The sequence below is a fragment of the Haliotis rufescens genome, unplaced genomic scaffold, assembly GCF_023055435.1.
Source record: "Haliotis rufescens isolate VD_foot unplaced genomic scaffold, xgHalRufe1.0.p SCAF_25, whole genome shotgun sequence".
NCBI lineage: Eukaryota > Metazoa > Mollusca > Gastropoda > Lepetellida > Haliotidae > Haliotis > Haliotis rufescens.
Window position 1 is genome coordinate 991517 of NW_025963946.1, and position 23067 is coordinate 1014583.

At 39.1% G+C, this 23067-nt stretch overlaps 1 protein-coding gene across 1 annotated transcript in view; it reads right to left on the bottom strand.

Moving 5' to 3' along the window:
• LOC124141358 (remodeling and spacing factor 1-like) overlaps positions 1-21636 on the bottom strand; it is a 38719-nt gene extending 17083 nt beyond the window's left edge. Inside the window, exons 1-9 of the mRNA XM_046509351.2 lie at positions 21468-21636; positions 15782-15876; positions 14920-15012; positions 11645-11773; positions 11454-11530; positions 10441-10514; positions 6010-9095; positions 3252-3582; positions 1803-1876 (exon numbers count right to left, since the gene is read on the bottom strand). Coding sequence (XP_046365307.2) covers positions 1803-1876; positions 3252-3582; positions 6010-9095; positions 10441-10514; positions 11454-11530; positions 11645-11773; positions 14920-15012; positions 15782-15876; positions 21468-21612 — 4104 coding nt within the window. The 5' untranslated portion in view covers positions 21613-21636. The remainder of the gene's footprint in view (positions 1-1802; positions 1877-3251; positions 3583-6009; positions 9096-10440; positions 10515-11453; positions 11531-11644; positions 11774-14919; positions 15013-15781; positions 15877-21467) is intronic.
• Between the last annotated feature and the right edge of the window lie 1431 nt (positions 21637-23067).

Sequence of the window (23067 nt, forward strand, 5' to 3'; positions counted from 1 at the left end):
TAAGGCCCTCTACCTTCAGTTTCAAGCAGAACCTGATGGGTGTGTTTTTGTAACCTAAATAGTGGAACTTGCATTTGTTCTTTGCACTTGGTATTGTTTTAGCTCTGTTATCATTATGGCACTAGATGCACTTATAAACCATTATGAGAACTTGCACAAGGCACTCGTGAGTGCAGCTAAGTGTGACAGGTTTCATTATTCCTCCTTTCAAATACCATGAAGCCAAACTGAACCAAGCCACTGAAATATAAAAATTGAGTTAGGAGTGTATGTCCATGTACAAAGGTTTCTTGCCCCACACCAACCAAACAATATGGTTCAGGATGACACATATAGCGATATGAAAGAGAGTGTGAGTGAGTAAGGTTTTACGCAATATTCCAGCAATATCATGGCAGGGGGCACCAGAAATGGGCTTCAAACATTTAACCCATGTCAGGAATCAAACCCGGGTCTTTGGTGTGACGAGCGAACGGTTTAACCACTAGGCTACCCGACCGCCCCGATATGAAAGAGAACCATCCACTGGTATCAAAAAGTATATATATGCCAACCACTATTCCTTGGTTTGGTTGATGATGGCATTCAAAATAAAACTGTAAACCAATAGTGTGTTCTGAAATCTGATTGGTCAGCCTACCTCGTCGATTATCATCCGATTCCCACAATTCCACATAAGCCTCTTAACTGTTAGTAACAAATGTAACTATTTATCATCTAAACGTGATTCATAATCTATCTAGTCATGCAGATCCATATTTTCTGATGTTGTTGTTTATTGTATTAATTGTTGTTTCAATAAAATGTGTGTGTGTGTGTGTGTGTGTGTGTGTGTGTGTGTGTGTGTGTGTGTGTGTGTGTGTGTGTGTGTGTGTGTGTGTGTGTGTGTGTGTGTGTGTGTGTTTGTTTTTAAATGTGGCATTGGGGATAGTTCCCTTTGACAATTTTGTTCAAATCATTATTACATAACAGGAGTCAAACTGAACCAAATATTTATAGACTACCAGTGTAAATATATCTTCCAAAACTTCCAATGACAAGTACAAACCATAAAAGGTTATCAGTTTGTTGCCAAGGGTTTGACCTAAGTACGTTTGAACGTTACTTCTTTCAGCATCAAAGTTGAAAATTTTAAATGGTTGACATCTGCAAATGATGTGATTGTGGTGTGACTCTATATGGCTTCATGGTTTCCACGTATCACCTACATTCAGCACAAGAACTCGTTATCAGGCAGTTTGAGTCACAGGCGATCTCGGGACAGTGGGAGAAAAGAGATGTCTCTAATACTGTACCAGGGCTGTATATTACTCTAACTGACTAACAACAAGTTCATGTGCACTCAGCATGCGTTATCTGCTTGTGCTCTCATGAATGTCGGTGAAGAGATGTCATATGACAAATAGGAAAATATGCATCTCTCCTCCCTGCACCCTTCTGGAAATCCTGTATCCACTGCTGCATGAACAGATTGTGGGGATGAAGCAATGGCGCCGAAGGTGTGAAATATAACTTTGGGGTTGACATTTTATGAAAATCTGACCCCAATTCTCCCACAAAAGCTGTATCCAACCGTGTTTGGCATCACAATATCCACACAGACCAACTGCCAAACTCTACATCAATACCTCGACTTTCAAGCCCACTGATCAACACTGAACACTTATAGAACATCTGATGTGTGAATGAAAGTTGGCAAGGTCAATGTCTTTTGCAGTTATTGAAAGAACCATAGCTCATGGACATCTGAAAGTATGAGTTAACTGACGTAGATGTACCCATGTATCAGGTATGCCACTTACCCATTCGGGATGGTCGTATCTCTTGCACTTGGTACATGGTGTATCATCTGCACCGGGCTGGAAGTTGTCTTTCTCTGGAAACATCGAATACGAGGTGTAAGTGGACAGTATGTAGACCTGCTAGCAAGACTCTAGCTCATTCATGTTCGTTTTCAGGTTACAGAAATCACTATACTTTGAATGCTTCACATACCAAGAATTTAGAAAGTTCAAGCCATGACACTGTTTGGCTGAAGTTCACCTGATGCGACATCCCATGGAGGGCTTGTCGCATGTCCCTGCCTTCATCAACATTAATGGAGTTTCACTGTACTGTGATGTTATTTTTCAAACACGTTCATACACGCTTATAACCTATCATTTTCTCATTAACACTTTAATAAAACAGGACGAAACGTGAGGCTCATCATCAGCTCAGGACCCTTGCCCCCTCTACACGCAGCCTAGACAGCGAATGGGACTTTTCCCAGGATGCGCTGCCTAGTCCAACCCACCCAGAACTTTGCAGGGCTCACTAATACCTCTGCCTTCGACTCCAACATATTTTTTTAAGTTCAAAACATGAAAAAGCAATATTTTCTCAGAAAATACACACATCAAAATTAAACTTAATTAAAATATAACCTCTTCTATAAGTATGGAAACTGTTCCTTAAATTTGAAAATAATCCATGTTGGTTAAGTTTTCTAGTTCTAGGTCGCACAAATGTTTCAGTAAAATATTTCTGCGTAACAAATAAAACAACCGCCATGATTTCACTAAAAGAACAGAACAGAAGCAGTTCACATTCGCCGCCACAAGCCATCAATCAACAGAGATCAAGGGTATTTCATCCCATTTGCCGACTATGAACTCATCAAGCAATAATCACTTATCATGTTTAATTGGCTTCATGTCCCTATTGACTTCCACCTGTGTGTTCTCTGTCCATCGTGTTGTGACAGTATTATCCCCTTGTTGTCAACACCTTACCTATGTTATCCCACTCATGTATGCAATTGTTGTTACTGTTAATCCTCTACCGTTAATCCTCCACCTACTATATATATTCTGTTCTTTGTCCCTCATTTAGTCCTGCTTGACAACGGTATAAGGATCTATACCGAAACGTCGCTTTTTACAGTATTAAAGAAGTTGTAATCCATAAAATTGTGTCTACCTTGAAATAAAAGTAAGCTGTAATTTTTCAGAAAATCCAAATATTGAGTTCAAACTTCATACTGCACCTCTCCTATAGGTATAAATAGTTTTCACCATGTTTGAAAAGAATCTATTTTGCAGTTTTCAATTTATTGGTCACACACAAAAATTGACCACGGAAAGACAGATGGAATTTGTTGGTATAACTATAAACAATTTCTTAATGTTGATCTCACAACATCCCACGTCAGATCAGTGTATCTAAACACATATCATTTTAACATCTATCATGTCTATTTACTTGCATACCTGCTCTGGCAATCTGTCTCTGATAGTTCCTGCCCTTGGGAGTTAAGAAGTCCTCGTCATCAGTGTTGAGCTCCTCTTGCTGAAACTCGTCCTCGCCTGATGGCCCAAACACCAGGTCTTCTGAAGACTCGGACAGGTCATCACTAAATGAATCAGAAGACGGTGGCCTTTTCCGGCGCCGCCCTCCCCTCTTGGGTCCATTTTCACTGGAATCCTCAGCATCAGACGCCTTCCTCTTCCGTGCTCGACCTCGACCCTTGCCTTTCCCCTTCTTCTTCCCTGGGCAGTAGTCTGAATCATCACTGCTGGTTTCAGACACTTGTTTCTTTTTCTGGTGATAGATGATGATATGGACATGAGCAACATGAGCAAGCAATGTTCAACATAGGCCAGCGTTAGAAATTGGCACTAGTCCTGTAGTCCTTGCCAAAGTGTCAAATAGTTAAGGTATCGTAAGGACTTTAACAAATTTGTCAATGTCATCTTAAGGGTTTTGCTACATATTATCATTATAAGGACTAGTGGACTAAAAATGTTATACTCATAAACGTAAAGCAACAAAACTTATTTTGTGATGTCTAATTTAACTAATTCTCAAACGTTGCAACAAACAAAAGCATGTAAAACTGAAAGCACTGAAATAGTGGCAGAAAAGTTCACTGCACTATAGTGTGTGATAAAATGCTGTCCATGTATTCAACTGTCTATATGGTCAGTCATACTAAAGTCACAGTGGTCACACATCAACTAAATTCACAGTGGTCTCACATCAACTAAAGTCACCCTGGTCACACATCAACTAAACATGCTAAAGTCAAACTGGTCACACATCAACTAAAGTCACAGTGGTCACACATCAACTAAAGTCACACTGGTCTCACATCAACTAAAGTCGCACTGGTCACACATCAATGTAAGTCACAGTGGTCACACATCAACTAAAGTCACAGTGGTCACACATCAACTAAAGTCACAGTGGTCACACATCAACTAAAGTCACAGTGGTCTCACATCAACTAAAGTCACCCTGGTCACACATCAACTAAAGTCACAGTGGTCACACATCAACTAAAGTCACAGTGGTCACACATCAACTAAAGTCACAGTGGTCTCACATCAACTAAAGTCACCCTGGTCACACATCAACTAAAGTCACAGTGGTCACACATCAACTAAAGTCACCCTGGTCACACATCAACTAAAGTCACAGTGGTCACACATCAACTAAAGTCACACTGGTCTCACATCAACTAAAGTCGCACTGGTCACACATCAATGTAAGTCACAGTGGTCACACATCAACTAAAGTCACAGTGGTCACACATCAACTGAAGTCACAGTGGTCACACATCAACTAAAGTCACCCTGGTCACACATCAACTAAAGTCACAGTGGTCACACATCAACTGAAGTCACAGTGGTCACACATCAACTGAAGTCACAGTGGTCACACATCAACTAAAGTCACAGTGGTCACACATCAACTAAAGTCACACATCAACTAAAGTCACAGTGGTCACACATCAACTGAAGTCACAGTGGTCACACATCAACTAAAGTTACAGTGGTCACACATCAACTAAAGTCACAGTGGTCACACATCAACTGAAGTCACAGTGGTCACACATCAACTGAAGTCACACTGGTCTCACATCAACTAAAGTCACACATCAAGTAAAGTCACAGTGGACACACATCAACGTAAGTCACAGTGGTCACACATCAACTGAAGTCACAGTGGTCTCACATCAACTAAAGTCACACATCAACTAAAGTCACAGTGGTCACACATCAACTAAAGTCACAGTGGTCACACATCAACTAAAGTCACAGTGGACACACATCAACGTAAGTCACAGTGGTCACACATCAACTGAAGTCACAGTGGTCACACATCAACTAAAGTCACACATCAAGTAAAGTCACACTGGTCACACATCAATGTAAGTCACAGTGGTCACACATCAACTAAAGTCGCACTGGTCACACATCAATGTAAGTCACAGTGGTCACACATCAACTAAAGTCACACTGGTCTCACACCAACGTAAGTCACAGTGGTCACACATCAACTAAAGTCACCCTGGTCACACATCAACTAAACATGCTAAAGTCAAACTGGTCACACATCAACTCAAGTCACAGTGGTCACACATCAACTAAAGTCACACTGGTCTCACATCAACTAAAGTCACAGTGGTCTCACATCAACTAAAGTCACAGTGGTCACACATCAACTAAAGTCACAGTGGTCACACATCAACTGAAGTCACACTGGTCTCACACCAACGTAAGTCACAGTGGTCACACATCAACTAAAGTCACCCTGGTCACACATCAACTAAACATGCTAAAGTCAAACTGGTCACACATCAACTCAAGTCACAGTGGTCACACATCAACTAAAGTCACACTGGTCTCACATCAACTAAAGTCACAGTGGTCTCACATCAACTAAAGTCACAGTGGTCACACATCAACTAAAGTCACAGTGGTCACACATCAACTGAAGTCACAGTGGTCACACATCAACTAAAGTCACACATCAAGTAAAGTCACACTGGTCACACATCAATGTAAGTCACAGTGGTCACACATCAACTAAAGTCACAGTGGTCACACATCAACTAAAGTCACAGTGGTCTCACATCAACCACAGCCACTTTTGGTTTCCTTCAAAGACATGGATTATTTGGGAATTAGTCTTCAAGAAAATACAAAGATAAATCACATAGAAATCTGTGCATCTAATTCTTACTTGAGTCTTGTCTCCGTTTGTAACGACAGGATCTGGTGCTGCTCCTCTTCCCCGCCCACGTGCACTTCCCCCTCTTGCTGCTCTTCCTCCTCGACCTTTACCTCCTTTCACCCTACTGAGGGGCACATCTTCACTATCACTCTCTGATGAAGACACATTTCCTTTTCGCTTTGCCCTTGACCTTTGGCCACCACGACTTCTGGATGCACCTCGTTTTGCTTTCTTTCCAGTTGGTTCCTTTGAGCCACGATCAGCTGTTCTTTTCACGCCTCTTCCTCCTTTCCGCTTCATTGAATTTTCCTTATTATGATCATAGTCTTCGGTATCGGAATCATCATTACCATCCTTCAACTTCCGAGCTGTTTTAGTTTTACCAGGTGTATCTTTAGAATTTTCACTATCTAAGGAACCATTTTCTGCAGTCTCAGATTCTTTTGGCACCGTCCTTTTTCTAGCTGAGCGCCGTGAAGGTAAATTTTCCAGGTCCTCATATTTATCTGGCATCTTCCTGGCTCGTCGAGAACTTCTGGTTGGTGTTGGTCGTGGTTTTACTTCAGGTACAGATCTTTTCCTAGACTCTTCCTTCTTATCTTCCTTTGTGTCTTCATCCTTTTCTGAATCTTCATCCTTCTCATCTTCATCGGAACCCTTTCGATTCTTTTCCTTCTTTGATCTACGTTTGGCTCTAGAAACATTTTCTTTGGATGTGACAGTTTCTTCCTCATCTTCATCACAGCTTCCATCAACATCTTTGTCTTTGGAAGGCTTATCTGACTTTTTACTATGTTTAACAGCTTTTTTTCTCTTTCCCTTAACTGTTTCTTGAACATCTGGACTATCATCAACACTATCGCTTCCATTATCTTCTTTAACACTAACAGAACCATCCTTATTGTCCCTGTCCTCTTTGGGAGAATCATCTTTACCTCTCCTAGACTTAGCTTTCTTTTTCTTATCCTTCTTTTCCTTCTTACCACTATCTTTTTCTATACTGTCCTCTGCCTTTGAGCTTACACCACTTGAGTCTGTTTTAGCACATTGAGCAGACTTCTTGGAATCAGACTTTTTGTCACTATCAACACTAGAATCTTTAGATTGTTCCTTCACTTCTGAAGTTACACAGTCTGAATCTTTAGTCTGTTTGTTTGATTCCTCTTTTTGTGCCTTACTGTCTTTGGAAGATTTGTCACAATCTTTTGAATTATCACTTTCACAATCAGTTTTTTCACTACTTATATCCCTTTTTTCTACACTTTCCTCGTTGGGTTTGTTTAGTTTTTCATTGTCAGTCTGTAGTTTTCTTTCGACAGGTTCTGTCTCTTCTTCCGCTTCTCCTGAGCTGGCTATATCTTTATGTTTACCTGAAGAATCTTCTTCCTCTTTTGTTTGCTTATCTTTTGCATCTTCTAACTTCTCTTTCGCTTGTTCCTTCTTTCCTTTTGTTTCCTCTTTATCCCCTCTGATTTTGTCTTTCTTTCCATTTGTTTTTTCTTTCTTATCTTTTGTTTCATCTTTCTTATCTTTTGTTTCATCTTTCTTATCTTTTGTTTCATCTTTCTTATGTTTTGTTTCATCTTTCTTATCTTTTGTTTCCTCTTTCTTATCTTTTGTTTCATCTTTCTTATGTTTTGTTTCATCTTTCTTATCTTTTGTTTCATCTTTCTTATCTTTTGTTTCATCTTTCTTATGTTTTGTTTCATCTTTCTTATCTTTTGTTTCCTCTTTCTTATTTTTCGTTTCGTCTTTCTTATCTTTTGTTTCATCTTTCTTCACTTTCTTTTCTTCAGTTTCCTCCTCTTCTTTTCTTTTTTCATCTTTCTTCCCCCTACTTTCTATTATTTCCACTGTTGTTCCCTTGAGGGATACTTTGGTTGTATCCTCTTTTTCTACTTTAGAATCAGGTTTAGAGGCACTAGCTGACTTTTCTTTTTGTCCTATACACTTCGTTTCACAATCAACATTCGAAGAACTAGAATCCTTTGACTTTGAACCTGAATCTTTATTTGCTTTACTCTCATCAATAGTGTCTTTCTTTGCATCCTTTTTTCCGACAGTTTCTTGTGATTTACTATCATCGTTTACGGTTTCCACCAGATTATCTGATTTCTTGGATTTTTGATCACAGTCATTTTCAGAATTCTTCTTTTCTGTCAACTCTTCTGATTTCTTTTGTGAACTATTGCTCTCAGATTTTTCCTTTGATGAATCTTTGTCAACATTATAAACCTTATGTTTACCCTTCTCATTGGATGTAACCATCTTTTTAGAAGCTTCTGAGATGTTTTTCTCAACTGTATTGGCTTCAATGTGTTTTTCACTTGAAGATTTTTTATCATCTTTCTTGGACTGTACATCAGTAGGTATACCCTTTTCTTCACCCACCTCAACACTGCTGGACTTTTCTTCAGACTTGTCTTCTTGGTCTTTCGTTGGTTTTGTTTCCTTTTTTTCTGATCTGACATCAGATTTATCTGTCTCTGTTTTCTCACTCTTATTTACAGAATGTTTGTCATGTTTATCTGAAGGGGTTTTCTTCTCTTCTGGTTTCTCTTTAGACTCCTTTCCTTCATTCTCATCCTTCTTTGACTCTGGAGAAGCTGATGATCCTGTTCCTCCTGTGTCATCTACCTTGCACTCTGGTCTGTCTGGTCCATGTTTCTCCTGGGCTTTCTCTTCACTCACCTTTTCAGATTTTTCATCTTTCTTTCCTTCCTGCTCCTTTTCTATCTTTTTCTCACTCTCTTTCTTCTCTGATTCCTCAGGATCTTTCGTTTTGGAATCATCACCTTTTTGTTCTTTCTTAGCATTTTCAGAGCTTTTAATCACATCATCTTCTTTGCTTGACACCGACTCCTTTTTAGATTGTGACACCTCTTGTTCTTCTTTAACAGCTTTGCTTCCCTTTGCAGATTCTTCTTGGTTTTCTGGCTCTTCTTTCACTTCATGTTTGATCTGGACATCTTCGACCTTGATCTCACTCTTCTCCAATTTCACCTTGACCTCTGACCCATCCTCATCTTCCTGTTTGAGCTCTTCCTTAATTACTGCCTCAGGACTTCCTTCTTTGCTGCTCTTTGTAGAAGATGCTGTGAACAAACATGGCAGAATTAAAGAACAGACCATGGCTGATTTGTTTTGAGAAAGTGTGATCAAATATATATAACAACACTGATCCTAAATCATTCAAATTAGCAGTTAAGCTTGTGTACTGTTTGAAGTAATAAAAAAAGAAAATGTGAAGTTTTCGCAACTAAATGTCAAAGGTCAAGTAGAACTTGAGAAACTCATTAAGTTCACTGTTAAAGGAAACACCTTTTAAAATTTTCATCACATCAAAGAATTGTAAAGACTGCATCAAGAAAAATTATATGTGTGCATGCATGCTTCTTTTAATGCTAAATTTAACAATATTCAAGCTACATGATGGTGGCCTAAAAATAATCAAGTCTGATCCAGACAATCCAGTGATCAATATTATGAGCAATGATCAACGCTGTCGGGCATGTTCACACACCATCAACCAAGCCACCTGATCCATCAGCGTTAGAAATTGGCACTACTCCTATAGTCCTTACCAAACTGCCCTATAATTAAGGTATCATAAAGGACTAGTAGAAATTGGCCATTTTTAAGGATTTTGCTATATGTTATCATCATAAGGACTAGTAGACTAAAAGTGTTAGTTTCTACCTCTCCGCATCTTTCCTGGTTTTCAGGTTATATCGCGCGGATAATTTGTATTAAAGTGGTCTTGCTGAATTGATCATTAGAACTAGGGCTGGGATGGTGAACTCGGGTACTCGGGTACTGAGAAGGACCTGGGTACACAAAGGACTACCTGGACCCATGGTCAGTCATGTGATATATTGTTTAATGACAAAAATTATCTAACATTCTATGGTTATACTACATGTCACTAATTTTCGCATGTTGGTGGTGGGGTAGCCTAGTGGTTCAAGCATTGGCTCGCCACGTCGAAGGCCCGGGTTCGATTCCCCACATGGGTACAATGTCAGAAGCCCATTTTCCGGTGTGCCCCGCCATGATGTTGCTTGAATATTGCTAAAAGCGGCGTAAAATTATTCTCACTCACTCTGACTATGCACACATTTCTTCTGACCTTCACATGTTTGAATAAATGTCAGTCAACTTCAGTGTATGCATGTATAGATCGTTTTATACGTGTATCTGATTACATTTTGACAGGGCTACAGTCAAACTGTTCCCAATCATTTTGTACCTATCTCTTGAAACCTGCAGATGGTACCCAGGTAGAGTCGGGTAATAGGGGGTTGGGTAGCGGGGTAGTAAATTTGGACTCGTCACAGCCCTAATTAGAACAAACATAGTTGCCAACACATACATAATCATGTTACAAGTTAACTCCTATAAATAAGACAAAGGAATAACAATGATTAAGAATAAACTCACAACTAATATCATCAAACTTTAAATCCCCTTCATCCTTGAGCTTTGATATCAACTTGGCCAAGTCATCCCGGTTGCTGAAACAAAATAGCAATAAACATAGCAAACACATTCTTTGATAAAGACAATGAATTGTAAAAGTTGCTAACAAATATTAAAGACTGCATGAAACAAAGTAATTCATTTGATTAGAAGCAGTCATCTTCAGTTACACAATTGTCTTGCCTGTAAAAAAACAAAAATGTTGGGGACAAGATTACCTCACTCAAACTCTTGAAATATCCTTTACATGGTATCATGACAAAAGATAAATGAAACTACTTAGAGTGATCTTACATAAACAACTGAATCATAATCAAGCTAAGCCATGCCTATTAAGGCATTTTAATCATTCATATCTAAACAATTCTGCAGGGACATAACAAGAATATCTCTACATATTCTATGCATAAGATACAATAAATAATTAATCAAATAATCAAATAATCAAATAACCAAATAATTACATAAAATACATTGTTGTTTTCACTATTCAAGCCATAACATGGCAGCCTGTGAATACTAGCAAATGGTCGGTGGCACGTAGATCCAATTTAGTTGTTTCTTCTGACAAGCAATAGACCAGCTATCTATTGTAACCCGGGTTCCCATAGGGTCAACAAATACTAGCTAGGCTTGGTTTTGTTAGTTGGTTTGTTTGTTGTTTATTGCCACACTCAGCATATTCTAGCTATATGACAGCGGTTTGTAAATAATCAAGTCTGGACCGGACAATCCAGTGATTAATATCATGAGTATCAATCCACGCAATTTGGATCGATGACATGCATCAACCAAGTCAGCAAGCCTGACCACCCGATCCCGTTAGTCGCCTCTTATGACAAGCATAGTCGCCTCTTACGACAAGCATAGTCTCCTTTTACAGCAAGCATAGGTTGCTGAAGACCTATTCTACCCCGGTACTTCACGGGCCACTAGCTAGGCATAACAGTAGAAGCACTGTATGAAGAACTCACCAGCAGACCAGCTGCCATGTCTCACTGTCAGCATCATCCTGTTCCTCTCGGTACACCAGGAGGTTCTGGTCCTGATCCTGCAAGATGATGTCATTGTGTAGTTAGAATGGCAGTAGATCTAACATGTACACAGCCTTGGTTAGTGGGTGTTGTATGACTGCAGTTACGAAAATGACGCAAGGACTACTCACCAGAAGGTACCAGTAGGCCAGGCCGTTCTTGTCCCGCCCCACTGGCTGGAAACGCATCTCCTCAGCTTTCCGCTCATTGACCTTTTCTTTGAATTTGGTGTTATAATCAAACTGGCACTCCAGCAGATTCTGAAAAAAATAAACAAAATTAAATAAAGATTATTAGAAGATTTACTACTTACTGTATCTTAAACATCATATATTAGGAAAATAAATTAAATTCAACAAGCCTTTGGCTAGGGTAAAATTATCTTAATCATATAATGTCATTCTTATAATGATAAGTGTTTCAGCAGTAATTTCGAGTGATTGAGTGAGTGAGGGTTTAACATCGCCTTGACCAGTATTCCAGTCATATCCCAGTGTGTCAGCTTAACCGGGAAGGTTGTGATGCAGGTTTCAGACAGTTACTACTTTGGCAACACCCATGAGCACGGGTATGATGCTGACAAACCAAAAAATATAATTTCAACCCACAATCATAGGTTTCTGGTGCGAAAAAGGGATGTAACTCTACACAGGAAATTGCGGCACCTTAAATGACTTGGCCACCTGTGCCCCTATTATCGTGTGATAAAGTAACTTTAGAAACTGTGTATGAATACATTGTTTGAGAGAACCATGTGCTGCCATGTTCGTCTATATTATCACCTGCAGAATGGAAAATCCATATCTAAACTTTTGGATAACGTAAGTCAATAGTTTTTTGGCAAGAAGATATTGAATCGATGTATGGAGATAAAAAGTAGTTCCTGCTAAGTGACCTCATTTGCACCATATAACAGATAGTGATACCAGGTTTATCAGATTGGTTTATAACCATGTCAATGTTTGTTTGTTGTTTAACACCCCAATCAGCAATATTCCAGCAACATGACAGCAGTCTGTAAATAATCAAGTCTGGACCATATTCATGAGCATTGCAATACGTAACTGGGATACAATGACATGCATCAACCACTCGATCCTGCTAGTCGACTCTTACGACAAACGTAGTTGCCTTTTACGACAAGCATGGGTTGCTGAAGACCTATTCTTCCCCAGATCTTCACAGGTCCATTGATATTATTAAATAATGACGGTACCTCTCAAGCATCTTTTGTACATTCACTGACTAGTATATTATCTTTGCAGCGTTAGAAATTGGCACTAGTCCTGTAGTCCTTACCAAACTGCCCAATAGTAAAGGTATCGTAAGGACTAGTAGAAATTGGCCCATTTTAAGGATTTTGCTATATGTTATCATTATAAGGACTAGTGGACAAAAACTGTTAGTTTCTAACCCTGCTTTGTATGTTACATGGGACTAGATGTGTTAACTGTATCTCCCTATAAAAAAGATTTTGATTTTGACCTTTCTAGCATGCTTAGTTTCCAGATTATGAACATACCACTCAAACAACCCTGCCATAATGTATATCAATTGTAATCCCACGACAACTGCAACACTATTCGCTCGAACCTAGCAGGACTGTGACTTCATGATATCCGAACATTTGAGATAACAATGCATGAACATTTATACAGTAAGTCAGTCAGGACTGGAGAACAAGTTCAAGATATCAGTACATTCGAGATAGCGGTGTTCGAGATAACGAGGTTCGACTGTAGTATTATGCGGATCTTTGTTTTGTTCCTTATACATGTGATATATGACATTTACAAAATGGAAACACATGAGGGGAATGAATAAACTCTTAATCATATGTCATTCTCACCATAACTGATTCTTAAGACGTCAAATTGTTAAACTCAACTTGTCCTGCAGGGCAAGTACATATTTTTTTGTATTAGTCCCGCAATATTTTCACTTGCCCTTTTAAATTTTTATAAAGTTTTAAGTTTTCAGTTTGTATTTCAATTTTCTGTTATTAATTTTTGCGTTGACCACAGACAGTACAAAATTATTCAGTCACCATCAGCTACGTCGCACAGCCTGTGTCTCATTTTAGATTTTTGCAGCTATACTGTATTTTTTAAGAAATCTTCATTTTTTCGGCCTGTTAGAAATCAAATCATGTTTTATACATCAACCCCACCATTCAATATATCAGCCATTTCCCTCATAAAATCATTCACTTTCACGTGACATTAGAGCATCTGTATGCCATTTATTATGATATGTGACATGTACTTCGTTATTTTTACAGTCAAACCTCAGCGTTTTGAACTTGGATGTGTCAAATTCCTGGTTGTCTCGAACTCACCTTTCAGTCCCTGCGAATTCCTTCAATATTTTATCATCATTAATATTGTGATACGTCGAACGGGATGTGTCAAATTCCTGGTTGTCTCGAACTCACCTTTCAGTATCTGCGAATTCCTTCAATATTTTATCATCATCAATAATCTGATATGTCAAACTGGATGTGTCAAATTCCTGGTTGTCTTGAACTCACCTTTCAGTCCCTGCCAATTCCTTTAATATTTTATCATCATTTATAATCTGATTTTTCAAACTGGATGTGTCGAATTCCTGGTTGTCTCGAACTCACCTTTCAGTCTCTGCGACTTCCTTTAATATTTTATCATCATTAATAATTTGATATGTCAAACTGGATGTGTCGAATTCCTGGTTGTCTCAAACTCATTTAGGAGTCCCAAGTATCCAAATTAAGTATAAAATTCCCCTGATGACTCGAACAGTTCAAAATAATCTAAGTGCAAGATGATTACTGTATACACATCAACAGCAAGTTACTGTAGTGTTCTCATGTGACTGCTGATGACACATCAAAATTGAGAAATGGGTTAAGATTATGTAAGTGAATCTATTATTCGAGATATGACTTAAACAATGACATTAATCCAGATAGGGACAGTGAGATCGATGATACACCCCCTTCACTACCAGGAGCCTGGGCACTGAACTTTACCTATGCCTTGAAATCTATTGTTGCATCCTGACCCAGTAATTATCTCTCATAACGTGTGGTTTTTGAAAATTCTCTGGAACCCTGGACAACTCAAACTATTTTCCAGGTCCCCTACATTCAACACCATGAGGTACAACTGTAGTATTAAAGAATGTGTGAGATAATCTGCCCAATAGTTAACGTATCATAAGGACTAGTAGACATTTGCCATTTTTAAGGGTTTTGCTATATGTTATCATTATAAGGACTAGTGGACTAAAACTGTTAGTTTCTACCGCTGCTTTAACTTCTTTTGAGTAGTCTTCTTGGTGACATCCTTAGATTATGGAAATATATTAAATTGATGCATTATGTTTTCTAAAAAATGAAGACTAGAAAGAATGCCTTAATGGTTCTCACCTTTAAAATCCTCAGTTTTGTAGAAACTTTGGCCAATCGGTAACCAATTCTCTCTATTTCCCATGCATCGACATCAGAGAAGTTGTGGCAAAACTAGGAACAAAGAAATGATAGATACAGAATATTTCCAGAGAGAATTCACTGCAAACCTGTCAGAAACTGCAATATAAAGTATAAAATTACTGGATATTATCAATGGTTTTTGGTCATAATCATCATGGTTATTGGTTTCTTAAAATTCTGTTATCCTTTTTGTCTGAGATTTCCAGAATCTCTCTTCATATACATGATAAATGAAAGTAACTTGATTGGTTGTGTATGATACTGATGATGATTATGGTTACAAATAATTATTTATAGATCAAAGAAATGATTGAACACTTTCAATAAATCTTTTACATCTCCACTACAGATAATATTGATTATTATTCACAGCATCAGCAACCATGGCAACAGTACAAGAAAACCAATCATCACTTACAATCAATCATCGGAACATAATTATGATCATTCTGTATCATTCAATTTTTTTTATATTAATAACAATCACTGTATACCCTGCATGCAAAAAACCTAATGCTAAATTTAACCCTTGTGGTAACTGATCGGTAAATATAGACATCTTGTCAGCCAAATGTAACATGAACTATTCCAGTGTTCCACATAGAAACAACATTTTTAAAAGTCATGAAATGTATCAGTCTTCAAAATAAAATGGTCCCAGGATCATTGATGATTGCTGTTATGGTATTTAAATCTAGGGACTCCCTAAATTTTCAACTTTTAACATTAGAGTGACACGGACCCTTTGCTTTCGATGCATAGGTTGGAAACAATGTGTATCATGATAGTACTACCATACCTTCACGAGTTGCCTCTCTATTCTCTCAGCAGTCACACTTGTCTTGCCAATTCTTCTCAGCAGGAATATATGTAGATCAGTTAGTACTTTATCGACTGAAATACAAAGATCATACCTCCTTACTCAGCAAAACATTACATTCTATGATCACCAGAATGTAATCAAAATTCAGATCACATCATAAGTCATTGACTTATAATTTGAAATATGCAGTGTTCATTTTAGTAGCTAAAAATGTAGGGCCTATCTGACCAACCAGGGACAAAATAATGGGGTCATTTTCCAAAAGGAATGGTCATGATAAAAAAGAAGCCAAAAGACAATTATTTTTCAGTCTGCGGCAATGCTAAACCTGTAGTGATACAGAAATAGATCCTGCAGGGATGAGTACCACAGGGCACTATTCTGGGTACAGTCCTATGTACCGGAGGGTACAGTCCTATGTACCGGAGGGTACCCAGCTAATACAAGAAGACACCATCTTCCTCAAGCTCCTCACAGTGATAGTCCGTTCGCCCCAACCATGCTTGGAGTTGAACTCGCAACCGAATGACTGTTATGTTTCCAAACAAGTGACGACTGTCGTGACGCAGAATACACTTACCGCTGATAAATTACTTTCTTTGTTTGTCAATTTGAATTTCTATTTCATTAAAAGTATCATCTTTAATTGATATAGTAAGAATGTAAGGGAGAAGTTGGTTGATTTTCCGTTAGTCTGCAATCTCGAACCAATCTGATTATTAAAACAACGAAGTAAATTCATCTGGAAAACATGGTCAGTCGTAAACCTTTTCAAAATGAACTATGATGGCATTCCAAAAGACATAAACAAAAGTATAAACGTTACTACATATGGGGTTAGAGGGAAAATTTCAAGATTCTTGTAATGGCTGCGCCCACACTGGTGGCAGCGATGTTACCGAGAGTGTAACGAAGGTGTCACGCGCTTGGAAGGAGCTTGCATCTTCCTGAGGCAAGGGAGTTAACTGACTATAAAAGTCCAGTTTCCTCCCTTGCCGAACTAGGCTGGAATTACGGAGTTACATTTTGGCCTGACTAAGGAGTCTATGCATAGTCCAATACATCTTCCCAAGGCAAGTGAGTTATCTGACTATAAAAGTCCAGTTTCCACCCTTGCCGAACTAGGCTGGTATTATGGAGTTACATTTTGGCTGGACTAACGAGTCTATGCATAGTCTAATCAAAATCGCGCACTGAAATTGAAATCCGGTTCGTAAAGTGTCATGCAGGTTTTGGTCGACTGCAGGATTTGCAAAGCATGTGCACCCCTAACTCGTTGTCAACAGATATTTTCTAAATCTTTTCATGCTTTTAATCAAGGTGCTCACGTGATTTGATGCACTTTGCGATATAAGACTCGTTTTATCGCAATATAGATCTTGATTATCAATCAGATCATCTTGACTGGGCGCCACCGTTTTGTTTGAAGCAAATGCAAGTGATACCAGAGGTTGAATCTGATTGGTCAATAGGAGAGGCATAGAAAGGACATAACTCGCAATAGCCACTTGTGCGCTACGATCGAGCCCAGGAATTCCAGCCTAGTTCGGCAAGGGTGGAAACTGGACTTTTAAAGTCAGTTAACTCTCTTGCCTCGGGAAGATGAGTCCAATAAAAAGTGCCTAACGAAATGGACATCCTGTTCGTAAACTGCCGTACAGATTTCCATCGATTGCAGGATTTTCAAAGCATGTGTATCGTCAACTTGGTGTCAGCATGGTCTACAGATACTTTCCAAATCTTTTCAAGTTTTTAATCCAGGTGCTCACATTATTCGATGCACTTCGTAAAGGAAGATTTTATTATAATATAGGTCCTACTTATCAACCAGACGTCTTCACTGGGTGCTGCCATTTTGTTTTAAGCAAATGCAAGTAATATGAGAGGTAGAAAATTATAGGTCAATAGGAGGAACATAACTTGTAACAGCCACTAGTGTCGCTATGATTGAGCCCAGAAATTCCAGTCTAGTTCAGCAAGGGTGGAAACTGGACTTTTACAGTCAGTTAACTCTCTTGCCTCGGGAAGATGAGAAGACATGTCTATTCAGAACAGTACCCTGATATAATGAAACTTATCTAGCAAGAAACATCATACAACAAATTTGTTGTACAATATATTTTTTTCTTTGAGCAAACTTCACTGCCCCTTGCAGAAAACAACAACGGAGCCTTGTTAGGAGTAAGCTTTTTGAAATGATTTAAACATAAGACATGAAATCATGAAATCCCACGACATACTGGTGCATCGATGTATTGTTTCACCCTAAAACTCACACCATGTACAGGGATACGAAAACCAGCCAATGAAACAAAATCCATACATTATATCTCTGAACATAGATGGCCTTTGCTTAATAGTCTTGAGTGAGTTGGGTTTAACGCCGCTTTTAACATTATTCCAGTTATATCACGGCGTGTCAGCTTAATGTGGGAGGTAAGCCCGAAGTGATGCAGGTCTCAGACGTTTACCACTTCAGTGAAACCCACGAGCACGGGTATGGTGCTGACAAACCTAGAAACATAATCAGGGCAAACCGGGATTTGAACCCACAATGATAGGTTTCTGGCATGCCCAAGGGAAGCAACTCTGCACAGCGAATCGTGGCGCCTTGATAGTCTTGAATTCAACCAACTACAATATGTAAAAGATAATCTTTATGCAAAGCCAAATTAGATGAGTGGGGTACAGTTTTCTATATTTTGGTTCTTCCCTGGAAACGTGGGTACCTTCTTGTATAAATGACGGAACCTGGGATACTTCCTGTGTAACCTGGCCTCACAACAATTCTTTCTGCCATAGTGACAGCAGAGCAGCACTTGAGAATCAGACCATGAAATCTGTGAAGCTTTGCTTGAATTATCACATGCACCATCATTATCCATTTATCATAAAAATGTGTCATTAACGCTTACCATCCCACCAGCCAGTATTACACATAATAAAAGATGATTTGTAACATTGTCTACAAGTGATAAGACTTTTATTAAGAGCCAGTCAAGCAGCATTTTTCAGGTGATAGGTACAGCAATGGTCCTATCTACTGGTACTTTCAAGTTTGACAACAATTTACTCTTCACAGAGGTATCATGGGCAGGTACTGAATAGGGGTGAAACAATACAGCAAGGTCACTATACGATACGCATCTCGATACATAGGTAATGTTACAATACATATCGCGATACACATATTTACGTCAACTTCTTGGAAACTTCTTGACTATAAATATTTCGGAGCATGTTCTAAAGTGAGTGAGTGAGTGAGTTTGGATTTACGCCGCTTTTAGCAATATTCCAGCAATATCACGGCGGGGGACACCAGAAATGGGCTTTACACATTGTACCCATGTCGGGATTCGAACCCGGGTCCTCAGCGTGACGAGCGAACGCTTTAACCACTAGGCTACCCGACCGCCCCTGTTCTAAAGGACAAGCAAGCTGTAGATACATGTTCATAGCTGCTATTTCTGGTAGTGAACTTGGAATGCTAATTACGACACATTTTGCGATATTTGACCAACAAAATTGTGTGTGTATGTTCGATAACAACTTAAAATGCACCGATGTATTGTTTCACCCCTAGTACTAGAAGGTGTAATGCAATGGGATGAAGTTTGTTCGTAACATGTTGATTGCACACTGTTCGGTTCAAACATTTGTCCAATGTCATACTCATTTCTGACGTAAAAATACCAACAAGCGGAACAGGTTGATGAATGTTTATGTTCTGATGTCTAGGATATGAGATTATTTTGTATTGCATTTGGAAACCATCTGACCAAATGTATCATGTACATGATGTTGTTGATAATTCCCATGTGATAATTGAAAAAGGATTCTAAGATGACACAAACTATAAAGTAAACACTGTTTTTGCAGGGTCAACTATTAACAAAATCTGACACAAACTTGTAATTCAGGAAGGATCAGTGACATTTCCTTGTTGACTACCATTGTTATCATTAGGTAGATGACAACTCTATAGCAGATAATGATTGAGGTCTGGTGGAAATAAAAATTAAGTTATATCCTAAATTTTGACAGGTAGATAGATAAAACAAATTGATATTAAGGATCAAACAGAAGATGACAGTGAAATTATCTCGCCTCAAGTAACAAAACTGTCTGAGGTGCCTTCTCCGAGTTTTCAAGATAGAGCTCTCTTGAGAAAGGTATGTTTTGAAGATAACCATGATAAATGTGTGTTCAAGCAATATAACATGTTTGATTGTAGTTTCAAATTCACAATGACAGCCTTAGAAAATTTTCTTTTAGTAAATACTAGTCCAGTGGACTAGTATAAACCTTATTTCACTAGTCCTCAGATTTTGTAGCTAGCCCTGCTTGAAAAGAGACAATAATGTTTAGTATCCAGTTCCAATTTGCGGTCCTACTAAATAATGTCCAGGAGCATCCAGGCAATGCCAGGGAGCATCCTGGCGAATGATACTAAATAATAAAGTATATTCTATATAATTGTGTTCTTGTATTAATTATAATAAAGTGTCATTAAGGAGGGTGCCAACCCCCTCCTCCCTTAAATCACGAATACCATCTAATTTTTCGCCCTGGGTCTCATTGCTCACCTCTGAATCCTGAATACTATTTTACATAAATCACAAAAGCATCGAGAAAAAGGGTACATACATCACTATCCTTTTTAAATGATGAATCTGCGTACCAAATACGATTATATTTTATTCAAACTGACCCGGTGGTCGTAACTTAGTCTTTACATATATTCTCATGATTGTACCAAACTGAGAAAGACACGTTTTATTGACTGACTGCACTGTATTATTTAACTCCCGGACATCTGATGAAACCTTCCGGACGTTAAATAGTATGGACCTCCAATGTGTAGCAAAACTGAAGCATTGTGAACCGGTTCAGAATTATAACCCTCAAATGCTAAACAGCAATAAGGAACTATCATCATTGGTCTTTAATTATCTCCTCTGATTACTCTCACCCGGAGAAGAGCACTCTCTTATCTCAATCCACCCATACAGAGTTACATGCCCCTGGATTAAGTTATATAGGATTTGTCAGAATGTTGTAAGCAGTCAATTGAAAACATCATGCCCAGTTGCAATGCATGAAATGCTCCTGTACCTTAAAGACACATCAAATATCCAAAGCTGTAAACTGAACTTAAATATAAACTGACTAGCAAGAAGGCCTAATGTTTACATCAAGAAGTGAAACAAACAAAACAGACACAAGGGAATACATCAGTGTCCCACAAGCCATATTTAGGAAAACAAAATTGACTGATTGATGCCTGATTTTTGCATAATACTGATATCTTGACGAGCATAGAATAAAAGCATGTAATCTGAACTGGAACGAATGCTATCTTGCTTTTCACAAATCACATGCTGTCGTATGTTTGGTATGGCTCAAATTATCTGTGACACTGACAGTGCCAGTAAAACCACACAATTAGAAACAGACACAGGAAACATCACACATGTTTCGTATAGTATATTGGAGTCTTTCTTTTAGTTTTAATGCACTCTTATGTCACATTTTACCGAGTGAAAAAAGTAAGTATTTGTTGATGATACTGGAAAGCGTCTTTGGTCATGAAATTTCAGAATAAAAATTGGGATGCTCATAAATAAAGTTTGGTGTGCAATATGCAAATGCGGTTTCTTACCAGTTTTGTTATCTTCGATAAAAATTTGAAGATCTGTAAAAGAAATTTCTGGCAACCCCAAAGCATCGCTGTGCTTGTCCAGAAACGAGCAAATCACAGCAAAGTTGGGGTCATTGTGGCAAACGCTATCTACAGCGGTCGCCATCTTGATTATGCTAATGAACAATGAAAGCTATCAAATGTCTGGCAGTTAACCAGCCTTGATTCCTAAAAAATACAACTGAAAAAAATAGTTTTGTATTTATATGTCGAAATCCTGCTTCATGTATAAAATATAAATGCAACATCGTAAATAACGCAATTTACTTGGATACATAAGCGCGGCTTTAAAAGTACAACCATCTGCATAACTTTGTAAACAAAGAGGGACCGGTAGATGGCGTGGGTGACCTCAGGTGCCTGGTGGCTAAAAATAGCTTACCTACGCTTGCATTGTCTGGTGTGGCGCAAGGTTTGGGTCCATTTGTAACGCCGTCTCGGTGGCGATCGTACATAACGCAAGAATGACATTTATATGAAACTCTTTGAAATACTTGAAGTCTTGTTTTAACACTTGTTGCTTCCAGTTTGAATTGAAATACTGGAACATTATGAAAATGTTGTCCGCAAGCCACTTGTAAGAATCGTCGGATGTGTTATGGGAGGAACTCTATATAGTCTAGGCAAACTACACCAATAGTAGAAAGTAACCTAAGTGCACTATTCGGACCTGATAATACCTGCATGGAACAAATGGTATGAGAGGAAATGTACTAAACATCTTAAAAGATAAATTAAGAGTTTCGATCCAGATCTCGAATTCCTACAGGGCTGCCCCCCCCCCCCCCCCCCCCCCACACACACACACACACCTTGACCGACATTCATGGTTCTATGAGGCGTCGTTTTAGTATTTAATCCCTATTTCAGAAGTCAATAGAATGTAAGATGTATTTTAAATTTAGATATCGTCACGTTCAGATTGGTGCACAGTGCAGAGAGCGTCTGCCAAGAGAGAGGACAAATAGGGTTCGATCCTCTGATCACCTCCGTGGTGTAGTGGACAGAGCTTCTGCCCGGAGAGCGGAAGGTTGGTGGTTCGATCCCCCGACAGCATCCGTGGCGTCGTGGATATAGATGGCGTGCCGGAGAGCGGAAAGTTTGTGATTCGATCACCAACCGCCTCCGTGGCGTCGTGGATATAGAGCGTCTGCCCAGAGAGCGGAAGGTTGGTGGTTCGATCCCGCGACCGCCTCGTGTTATGATGGATAAGAGCGTCTGCCCAGAGAGCGGAAAGTTTGTGGTTCGATCACCAACCGCCTCAGTGGCGTCGTGGATATAGAGCGTCTGCCCAGAGAGCGGAAGGTTGGTGGTTCGATCCCGCGACCGCCTCGTGTTGTGATGGATAAGAGCGTCTGCCCAGAGAGCGGAAAGTTTGTGGTTCGATCACCAACCGCCTCCGTGGCGTCGTGGATATAGAGCGTCTGCCCAGAGAGCGGAAGGTTGGTGGTTCGATCCCGCGACCGCCTCGTGTTGTGATGGATAAGAGCGTCTGCCCAGAGAGCGGAAAGTTTGTGGTTCGATCACCCGACCGCCTCAGTGGCGTCGTGGATATAGAGCG